This window comes from Cryptotermes secundus, unplaced genomic scaffold, assembly GCF_002891405.2.
Source record: "Cryptotermes secundus unplaced genomic scaffold, Csec_1.0 scaffold455, whole genome shotgun sequence".
In the NCBI taxonomy this organism is placed as follows: domain Eukaryota; kingdom Metazoa; phylum Arthropoda; class Insecta; order Blattodea; family Kalotermitidae; genus Cryptotermes; species Cryptotermes secundus.
In genome coordinates, this window is record NW_019734967.1 from 457,743 (window position 1) to 469,546 (window position 11,804).

Here is an 11,804-nt window from a genome sequence, read left to right on the forward strand (position 1 = left end):
CGGTATGTAGAACTGTTGATAAAAATTCAGCCATTATTTTTCTCAACTACTCTTTATTCACTATCATACAGTATTATGAAGAGGGACATGCAACAGTTAATCCAATTTGAAACTATGCTCACTGGTACATTGTCTTTCTATTCTGTTCTTAATTCAGATAACTCATAACAGCAGAATTATGTTTCAGTCAACATCATATTGCAGAAACAGTTTAATTAATTATGTACAAATGTTTCAGAAGATCCAGGTGGCGGTGGTATGTATACAGGAGTGGGGGTAGGAGATGGAATTCAGACTGATGACAGCTATTCATCCTCGAACACTTCCAAGTCAACAGACACTACTTCAGCCTCCTCTGATCTCAGTAACAGCAAGTACCTGCATAAAAAATTCAAGAAAATGGCTACAGCAGCACCTGTTATTGCTCCTCCCCAAGAGCTCACTGCCAATGACACAGTGGTTAGGGGTCCTGTAATGGAAGTTGGACGTATTACTACAGGGTCCAAGATACCAAATGCTTTAAAAACTGTTAGTGTCACTGAAGGGTTAAAGGGTAAAGTAGAAACTGAAAGGGACTCATCCCCCAAAGCTGCATCAAGAGGTGCCTCTCCGTCAGTGTCAACATCTACAGTTCCTCCTGCATCGCTTCTGCAATATTCTTCAAGCAGTTCTACTTCATCATCATCTTCAGTGCCCCATCAGGGACGTTATGTGTGTCCATATTGCAAGTTAGCGTGTGCCAAGCCCAGTGTTCTCCAAAAGCATATCCGTGCGCACACAAATGAACGACCATATCCCTGCACACCATGTGGATTTGCTTTTAAAACAAAAAGTAACTTATATAAACACTGTCGGTCAAGAGCGCATGCTCTGAAGATGGAAGAGGAAGGTTCCAATAGTGGAACAAAATTCAGCTTGCCATCTGCTGAGTCATCAGATGTGGAAGATGATGAGGATGACAACTGCAGCAACAGCACTTCGCCACTGCCATCTGTGAGCACTGCTGCGATTGTAGCGAACACAACGGCTTACTGTAATAACTTCAGCATGTCTTCAAATATCCCCAGCTACATTACAGCAACTACAACAGTAATCACTACTGCAACTGTTAGTACAATCTCAGCTACATCATCAACCAGTGAAAATAACAACAATCAAGAAAAACCAAGGCAAATCTACAAACCCAAATTCCACAAAGCAGCTTTATATCAAGAAGAGGAGCAGCAACAAGCAGCAGAAATTGCAATGACAGCTAAAATTAAAACAGACATTAACAATCCTACCACAGCTATGCAGTTGTCATCAGCTTCATGTCTGAAGACCCCGCCTCCATCCCAGTTTTCTCCCACATCCACCCTGATCTCCAACCTGAAGACCCCATCTTCCCCAAGCCCAGAGTTTCTGCATCGACACATCAGTAAGATAATCAGTGACAACCAAGCAATTGTAGAGACTATAGATCCACACTGGTCCAAGAAGTTTCTTCAACGTCAAAGTAGCAGAGAGCAGCCAAGGGAAGGATCACCTGGAAGTCCTTTATCTCCTTTATCTTCTCCAGGGGTTGATGTAGCAACGCAGTGGCCAAAAAAACTCTTCCATCGTCAGATGTCACTAAATGATCCAGTTATGTGTGGAAGCTCTGACCCTGAGAGAGTTAAATTATCTCTTCAGCACTCAGCTCAGTCAAAACTTGCGCTTGCCCTTCTTCGGCCCAGTAGATATGAATCAGCCTCGTTGTCACCAAGACCTTCAGAAAGTCCTTTATCTGCTGCCTCAAGCACACCTGAACCATCCTTATCATATCAACAACCTCTGAATCTCTCAACAACCCACAATACAAACAGCAAAGTGAATAGTGAGGATCCAAACTCCAGTATGCATCGAAAACGTTGTTTTTCTGAAGGATTTGTAAATACTGGGGCTGGACAGAGCCATTCTGTGAGTTCAGCAGCTGTTCTCAAGGATCATAACATATTAACCACGACAAACTGCCATCGTGGGCAATCAAACTCGAAACTTGCAAGATTAGATAGCACTGGCACCACCATTGTCTGCATAGAAAGTGGACAGAAAAATCATACTAATGAAAAATTATTATACCATCCGCAAAATCCTGAGGGTTCAATCATTAAGGACCTTCTCTTGAAGGCAAGGGCTGCTGCTTCAGCAGGAATTTCTCAGGCTTCTGGGGTTTATACAACTGGAATGATAGACATCATTTCAAATACGGAAACATCCACCAGCACACCAGCCATCAACATGGCGTACCTTCAGTCCTCATACAACTCTGAGGATGATGTATATTTTTCGAACTGTCAATATGTTTGTTCCTTATGTAAAATACCTTTCCGAAATGCACAGAATCTAGAAATCCACCAGCGATATTACTGCACAGGAGAAAGCAGTTCAAAAATAATGAATAATACATCACCACAACATAGTCCAAATGCTGCAATGAAATATGTTTCAGTTTCATGTCATTCTTTAGATTTGCAGCCACAGGTAGCTGGAAGTGCTGAAGATGCTGTACGCGTGGTGGGACATACAATAAAAGGTTCTGGACTGCAACCACTGAATGTTGCCAAAGTATCGCCGAAAGTTGGAAAACAAGAATTCAAACCATCACCATTAACATCTCCTTCAAGAGAGAGTGGAAAAGCTCCAGCATTAGTGGTGCCTCCATTCCCATCACCAGGCCCCCTTCTTGGGAACACGCCTCTTGTTGACAGCTACCACCAGCTTAGCCTTCAGCAGCAGAAAAAGAGGGAAGACAATGACAGTGAAGACACAGTTGAAGACCTGCATCACAGGGGTCCTGTTCTAAAGAGACGAAGACTTGATTCTGAACTTTCAAGAGACACCAGCTCAACAACATCGTCGCCTGATATCAGGCCACTGTCAACCACCCCACTTTCTGGCATCATCTCTCCTTCAACTACTACCCTCAGATCTTTGGAAGAGCTTTCGAAGTGTCCAATGCGACCTAATTCTCTACAGATGTTTGGAGGAGAGGTTCAGATCCTTGATGGTGCTGGTGAAACAAAGACTATGAGAATTGAACCATCATCTCGAGGAGGCAAGAGCCCGGGAGCACCTGGAGGAACTGCTGATCTGATACTTAGTCTTCCTAATCATCTCCATCCTGGAGGGGTTCTGGTATCTTCTGCAAGCAGTAAAGGAGGAGCAACTGAATGTGATGATGAAGTAGCGCCAGGCAGTGTTTCTCCCCACATCGTTGTCACAATTGCAAGATCTGGCCTCCATTCTGGTGGAACAATAGTTCAGGTCCCACAGAAATCATGTAATAATTCAGGCACTGTCTCTTCTGGGCATGTGAAACCTCCTCGCACATCAGGTGGTAGCATCAATCCTATAAGTGCCCCCAGTCCAAAAAATATTACATTGCCACTGCCAAAACAGCAGCAGAAGAATGTCACTGGTGGAGGGATGATACTGCATTCTGTCTCTCCATCAACATCTCCATACTGTACTGGAACACTCCTAACTTCAAACACAAACACGGTCACTAATACATTTCCTGACACATCTAAACTTCTCACACCTATTGTACCAAATATTGCTACCCCAAACTTGGCAGTCCCAGGGATTCCAGCCCCAAACCTTGGTCATCATTTGCCCTTCATGCCATTTGCACCCTTTCTGGCAGATGGTACACTTTTAAATCCTCTGACTAGTATCACAGCATACAACCCATTGACCCTGCCACCACACTCTGGCATGCTTCATCAGTCATCTCAAGTACTGCAAAGTTTGTCCCAGCCTCAGACCAAGGATGAGAAGAGTCCTGGAGCTGTTACTTGTTCATCCATTCCACGAGACAGCAATGTCCCTCCTCCTCCATACTCTGGGGATGTTGTGACTATCCTTCATGGTGGGAAGCCGATTCCTTATGTACCTGGAATGCCAGGCCCTCATACTTTACTTCCAGTAGTTCCATCTCCAGTTGCAGTTAGAAAAGAGCCCTCTCCCAAACCACTCGACCTTGCAAGCCCTTCACGAGAAACACATTCATTCAAAATCACAGATCAAAGCAAGGCAACCCAGCAATCTACATCATTTCTTCTGAAAAACCTTAAAGTTTCTGGGACATCAAATATAAGCACTGCGACCCCAGTCCCATCTAGTCATTATCTTAAAGATGATTTTCCAAGAATTGTCAATTCGAAGGTACCTACAAATACTTTACTAAAGATACCCAAAACTCCAACACAACTTATACCAAGCATCAAAGTTGATACTCCTGCACCAACCACTCATCCTTCCACTGACAGTACTTTATCCACAGTGGAAGAATCTGCACAGAATGTTTCAAACTCAGTATCTCCTCCTCTTCAGAAAATGTCAAAAGGAATAAGACCAGATATATTACCAGTAATGGCCCCAAGAGAAATGGGGAGTGAAAAGGATGATAAACTGACTAAGGATTCATCAAAGAAGACTGAAAAATCCAATGAAAACAATGAAGAATCCAAGACCAAAGCAAGCAGTAATGGGAGCAGGCCAAAGTTCCTCCGGCCAACAACACTGCCTTTGAAGCCAGGGACTTTCGTTCCAAAGAAGCACCATGGAACAGGACTGACCCCTACAGGAACAGTTCTATCACTCGTCAGCCCTGAGACACCACGTCCTAGGAAATCTTATGGACAGTTGTACTTGAATGGACATGCATACACATATCTAGGCCTCAAGTGTTCAACAAGAGCATTCTTCTGTACGCTGAACAGACCTCAGCCTATGTATGTGCCACAAACTCCTGAACACGCAAAGCTATCCATGTACTCCAATTGGAAGGTGAGTGCAGCAAGACTACAGCATGGTGATGCTGATAGCTTCCCCAGCTCGTGTCACTGTGTGAGTCACTAACGATTCGTACTTATGATCTCATATTAACCAGTCAGAAGTTGCTGATTTTAAGGTTTAAACTGCGCCATAGCTTAAGCGGTTAGTTGCTGGTTTTCCACCGTGTCGGCCCGGGTTCGATCCCGGGTCTGGTCAAGTGGGATTTGTGGCAGACAAAGTGGTGCTGGGGCAGGTTTTCTCTGAGTACTTCGGTTTCCCCTGCCAATCTTCATTCCACCAGTTGCTCCACAATCATCCTCACCTATCATCTGGGGCTGGTACAATAGGCCAGAAGTGGCCGCAGTACAAGGGACTTAGTCCCACCCCACTAGTAATAAAAAAAGGGTTTAATCTGTTATATGAAACAAAAGTAAATCAAATTAACTGTCTCATAAACCGAATCAGTCCAACTAATTGATAAATCTAACTAACCCAACACAGCAAACTTCTGCTGAATCTCTGAACTAAGCTGATCAGTTGAGTAACTAATTAACAAACTAACTATGTGATATAAGAATCTTAGGATTAAACAGTCCAAGAACCAAAGACTGCCATTGAGTTGAATCCTGATCCTCTTCAATATAATCTACATTACTAAAACTTATTCCCATAATGTCCATTTTAATATTGTTCCCATTCTGTTTCACAGCTTCAAGCTCATTATTTCCAGGACCCTTCTTCACCAAAATATTGTGTGTTTCTTGTTCCCCCTATATGACCCAGATGTTCATTCCAATTTAATCTTCTTGACTGAGTAACCTTAACAGTACCAGAACAAATTTACATGATCACAAAGTATTTATAATAGTGTCTTCCAATTAGATGACATGTCTGTAATATTCAGCATTGTTCTGTATCTTCATTTATATTTTATAACACTCACATTTATAACACTCACATCCCTTTAGAATCTAATCACATTTACTTCTATTTGTTTGTTATTTTCTTTTCACAGAATCTGATTCACCATGTTTTCTGAAACGTTTCAATATTTTGTTGTGTTTAGATGTATGGCAACTTTATTTCTGTCCAGCAATAATAACTTTTTACAAAGTGTGTACACAACACACAACACATAGGAAACATCTAACCATAAGCCATACAACCTCAAGCTGACATCTCCCATCTTCGGGATGAATTGACAAGGAGGAGCTTAACATTTTACTTCAAATGTTTTAAATTTTTAAATATTTTAGCATTGGCGTTTTTTTGAGGGCAATTTCGGATGGAATGTGAGAATTGAACGTGCATTCAACAATCCTAGCAAGTGTTGTGCTTTTACACGTCGACATATTGTAGCAGCGTCCACGCAGCAAATATAACTGTGTACATCTTAAACAACGACAGTGTTTTCATGATTGTACTATGTGCCTCTGATGATGGTTTTATTAAACCGAAACATGTAAGGCAGAAGTGATAAAGAAGTGACCTACAAAATTGTTACACTCGACGGACTTCTATTGACTTTGTGATTGATAGTGTAACGGACCAAAAATGAAACAATTCAAAATAACTTTTTAATTTTGCAGATTTGTTGTGAAGCCGATCCAAATCCATTTGGTCTGGATCCGGGTCATGCAATGGCATTCTATGATTCAAGGCATCGACCTACAATGTACTCTATTGCCAAACCATCTGAAAATAAGCCCATGATATTGACTCATTCATCATACTGGCTGGAAAAGAACCAGCCCCAGCAGAATGAAAAACTGAAGGCTGATGAGAGGAAGTATGACAAAAGTACATCATCAGACAAATCTCAAGGGGATGCAGGGAAGGACAATGGGACCAAGACAGAGGTAGTCGAGGTAAGGAGACAGTTACTTTTGAGGAATATGTTTTTGTTGTAGAGTACTTTTGAATGCTGAGGTCCTCATGGCACTGAATGTTGAGATGATGGTTTTCAGTGATGTAACTGCAGATAAGCACCGATGTTTCAGAGGAAACTGCTGCCTCCAGTGTGGAGATCCCTGAACATTGACACCTGTCTGCCAAATAAGTCTACTTGATATCCCAAAGACTGCAATGTTGGAGTAGTTTTTGTATTGTGTTAATATTTATATTATATTGTTGCAGAATGCAGCTGTGTCAGGTGAGCTCGTGCCTCGTAGAGTGAAGATTTTTGACGGTGGTTTTGAGTCTAATGAGGACTACATCTATGTCAGGGGACGAGGTTGGTGACCTTGCAACTAGTATAGAAACTGCATGTGATTACTGCTGGTTGTGCCTTGTGTAACGCACAGCATGATGAAGTCTGTTTGAAAGATCTTTGGAAGTGCTCATGATCACATAGTGACATAAGTCATTAATCCATTATTAGTAAGTTTTTTTTAATGCTAGTGGGGTGGGACTAAGTCCCTTGTACTGCGGCCACTTCTGGCCTATTGTACCAGCCCCAGACGATAGGTGAGGGTGACTGTGGAGCAATTGGTGGAATGAAGATGGTAGGGGAAACTGAAGTACTCAGAGAAAACCTGCCCCAACGCCACTTTGTCCACCAAAAATCCCACTTGACCAGACCCAGGGTCGAACGCGGGCTGCTGCGGTGGGAAGCCAGCGACTAACCGCTTGAGCGCGGCCCATCATTAGTAAGTTAATAGATTCTATTTTCAAGATACAGTGAGAACCACAGTCACCATACTTTCATCCTACACACAGGACTTCTTGTCTGTGAAGTTGCCTACTCTAGGTATCCTCAAACATGTTTCCAGCAGACTATAACTGCTTCAGTGTGGCTGACATAACATTCAGTCAGTCTAGCAGTTTTGTTCATATTTTTGTTGTTATGCAGGGGTATCTTGTGAACTGCCTGCCATCCACTGTGTAGTAGGAAGACCTGATGTAGCTCCCATTTTCCTCTGAAACCATTGCAATCTCTGTGTCTTTTAAATTCATTTTCCTTTGTTCCTGTTTTTAATGGAATGAATTTATTACTGGTTCTGTTTGTGTATGAAGGTCATACAAAATGTTATCAACATTCTTTTTTCAAAGTTAACACTTTACACAGTCAAAATTATTGCGGACCATAAGTTAAGGTCTACTATTGATCATTCATTCTGCAGGCTTCGAATGGAAAAATGAAAAAAAGTATAATAAAACAGTACCTCAGATATTTATAGACTTCAAGAAAGTCTGTGGCTCTGAACAGAATTATTCTGTGATATTCTGACTGAAATTGGCCCACTTGTGAAAGTAGAGTCCTTATGCATAAACATTTGGCTTATGCATTTCCTACTTAGAATGATCTCAAACAAGAACCCACTCTTCATCATTACTTTGGAATGCACCATGAAGAAGGTTCATCAAACTAACTAACTAACTGACTGACTGACTGACTGACTGACTAACTAACTAACTAACTAAAACTGTGTTCCTTCATGGAGTTGAGCCCTTCTTGAGAAGCTGCCAATTGTGCATCTACGCGAGAATTTCCCAGCATTTTATGGAACCTGAATGTTTGTTGCTGTGTGGACAAGAGAACAGGGCACTGTGGAGAATGTTTAGACCTTAGGAAGTGGAAGTAACAGGAGCCTAGAGAAAACTGGAAAATGTTATTAGGATGACCAAATAAAAGAAGAGATGAATGACACATGTACCACATATGCAAGAGATGAGAAATTCATACGAAACTTGGGTCAAAGAAATATGAAGGGGAAAAGACTATTCGGGGGACCTAGTCTTAGATGGAGGAATGATATTAAGATGTCGGATTTGAGGTTCTGACACCAATGGTTATGTAGGGAGTTCTCTCTCCTAAAATATGACACCGGTAATCTGTTGAAAGTCAGCTGACGTTTTGGAGAAACATATTGCCTCCATCTTCAGGGTCAAAGAATAAGCCAAGCAAGAAACCAGCATTATAGCTGCTGACAAGCAGAGCTCCTGAAATGCAGAATAGAATTCAGTGGTTGACTCCCGAGAACATAGTATATCTTTGTATTCCGTAAAAATGAGGAATTTCTTGGCATAATGACTGTTTACTTTTCAAGGGAGATGCTACTCCAAGGGGCTAGGTTCCTTTTTCTCCTATTTAATCACACACGCACACACTGGTGACTGTAGTAGATGTAACCAAGATGCCTTCCACGAATTACACATCTCTGCAAAAAACAGACAACAGAACACAAGAAAGAAGAATGCCATGACATGACTGGAAGTAAACAGGGAGTGGGTTGCTTCCCAGTAGGGAGTCACAATGGGGTTAGTGGACAGAGATGATTAAAAATATTTTGGAATTCAGGTGGAGTTTAAAAGAGATATTGAAAATATTTCAGTGTTTATGTGGATATAGAAGAGAGGCAAGTATAAAGTGCACTCATTACTGTTCTAGGCCGTGGTCGTTATGTATGTGAGGAGTGTGGAATTCGATGCAAGAAACCATCCATGCTAAAAAAGCATATACGCACCCACACAGATGTCCGACCATTTACATGCAAACATTGCAACTTCAGGTAAGCAGACAACACGTCACAGACCCAGAGTCAGTTTAATCTCTGCATGGGTGTGCTCTCATCTGTGCTCTAGTGGCACTCTTGAGAGTGGTCATGTACCTTGAAAATATTGCTTTTTTTTTGTGCTATTCATTCATTTTCACTGTCTGTATTTTTTACTGCAAAGTACATAATTTAGTCAACCTTAATCCCATTCATTCTGTTTACAAATCCATATTTGTTGAATTGAGACAACTGTATTATTATTTTGTCTTCACTGAAAATTAAATTACCACAAAGTTCTTAAGAAATCATGTCAGTGTTCAGTTTGAGTAAGGCAAGGGCCACTAGTACATGAAAGCTTGTTAGGTAGCGTTTGTACTGTCTCTTTGAATGTATGTGTGATCCCTGCAGGAAGGTGGTGAGGGCCAACTTGTGCTATCCATTCCGTACATTTGGGCTACACAGGGCCCCACATTCCATTTATTCTAATCGTGTACTGTGGACCTTTTTTTTTTATTGCTAGTGGGGTGGGACTAAGTCCCTTGTATTGCAGCCATTTCTGGCTTATTGTTCCAGCCCCAGATTATAGGTGAGGGTGATTGTGGAGCAATTGGTGGAATGAAGATTGGCAGGGGGAACCGAAATTGCTAGACACAGGAAATAGCTTGGGATTCCATTGATCCACATTTTTGTGTCTGATCCTGTTAAAGCCTCAAGACGAGTTAGTCTCACACAGAGGTAGACCTGTCAAATGAGAATTTGATTAAATGAAACAGGAACATGTACTTTGTATACTGAAATGGAACAGTGGACAGGCTAGACTAATTGGAAGGTTCACAAATAAATAATGCTGTTGCGAGATTAACAGATACTTGTGCTACCACCTCTTTCCTTTCAAACTAAATTTTGTCAAAAAGCTCTTCTCTTTGTGTTAACTTATACATTTAATAGAGTTTGAACCCATAGTCTGCCACTAGGAATACGTTTGTGAATGATTATCTTTATCCCACTGATATATTGGGTTTCTGGACTGTATCCATCGTCCAAACCCAATATATCAGTGTGTTATACACCATCGTCAGAATCCTATAGTAACTACTTGATTATCTTTATGGCTGCCTTTTTGGAGTGTGCAGAAACCCCACTGACTGATCAGCATTCCATCACCTATTATCTCTCTCTCTCTCTCTCCCCCTCCCACTTCTTTACTGCCTGTGCTTATCATGCCACTCCCACAAGAAAATTAATGAAGAACGACACTTAAGTTTACATTAAAATTATTTAATCAAAAATACTTGTTCTTAACTGTTGATATTTCATTTAAAATATTGTAATGTTGAGCATAAATAGAAGAACATTATAAAAACTAGAAGAATTTTGAGTCTCCTCTAAGACATAAAAATGTAATTACAGTAAACCCTCATTATAACGGATCATGTATATAACGGACAAAATATGGCTGTGCAAAATTGTGAATTTTTGGAGATACTGAGGTGATAAGAAGGTTCTGTGGTTAGAAAATATTTAAAATACCAATATAAAAACCTTTATATAATCACATTGTGTGGTTCTATGTTTGTTGCATGTATTTTAACCTATGCTGTAGTTGTGTGAATACCCCTCCACTTGGTTATAGCAGACATCGGTGATAATGGAACCCCCATCTACATTTGTCCATTGTAACAAAGGTTTACTCTGTGTATGTGGAAAAAAAAATTTTGTCATGTCTGAAGACTTAGTATTGAGAAACAGATAAAAATACCCAATTTCCATGTCCTTCTTATGCACTTCATGCTAAAGGTGCTGAACAGTGCTGAAATATGATTGAAGTTATGTGGATAATGACAACTGTAATGTGTGATTTTATTGCCAGTTTCAAGACAAAAGGTAACCTAACTAAGCACATGAAGTCCAAGGCCCATTACAAGAAGTGCATGGAGCTTGGGATAGTGCCAGTTCCAACTGTTGTTGATGACAGCTATATTGACGAAGAGTGCCTTATTAGACAGGTAAGTTCTCTGCCAGCAGAGTCAGTGATGTTTCCTCTGTTCTTGATCTCGGTGAGAATTTTGAATATGAAGTCAGGTACATGCAAATGCCAAATAAGGAAGTATGGGACAGGAAATTGCAGCATATTTTGAAGTAGAGAAGTCCTGGAAAGTACCTCATGATGTAAAAATATTTCCTGACTACTTTTCTTCTTTCAAACACTAGGTACAGCAGAAAGGGGAACATGTTCCTTAACAAGTATTTTTCAGTTGTATCCAGACAGATGCAATATATTGTAACGGACGAAGAATAGTCGCTGCAAGAAGAGTAGCCGAAACAACAGGAGATGCTGCAAGAACGGCCACCGAGGAAAAGGAACGGGGATGCACCGTTAGGCTATTCGGGACGAACAGCCTTAAGGAGGGAGCAGTGTGACATGTGACCCCTACCTCCCCGGCGGTAACGTAGCGCTTGCGTAATAGGCGAGTCATCACCCCACCACTCTCCCCGCGGTGACGTCAC

General features: G+C 41.2%; 1 protein-coding gene across 7 annotated transcripts in view; it reads left to right on the forward strand.

Annotated features, from left to right (window-relative positions):
• LOC111869078 overlaps positions 1–11,804 on the forward strand; it is a 223,647-nt gene that overhangs the window by 180,225 nt on the left and 31,618 nt on the right. For 5 of the 7 annotated variants that reach the window (XM_023860289.2, XM_033753280.1, XM_023860287.2 and 2 more), the window contains 5 exons: positions 239–4,812; positions 6,390–6,668; positions 6,937–7,033; positions 9,191–9,311; positions 11,167–11,302. In XM_023860289.2, coding sequence (XP_023716057.1) covers positions 239–4,812; positions 6,390–6,668; positions 6,937–7,033; positions 9,191–9,311; positions 11,167–11,302 — 5,207 coding nt within the window. The remainder of the gene's footprint in view (positions 1–238; positions 4,813–6,389; positions 6,669–6,936; positions 7,034–9,190; positions 9,312–11,166; positions 11,303–11,804) is intronic. The other 2 variants (XM_023860290.2, XM_033753277.1) reach the window with 2 other exon arrangements.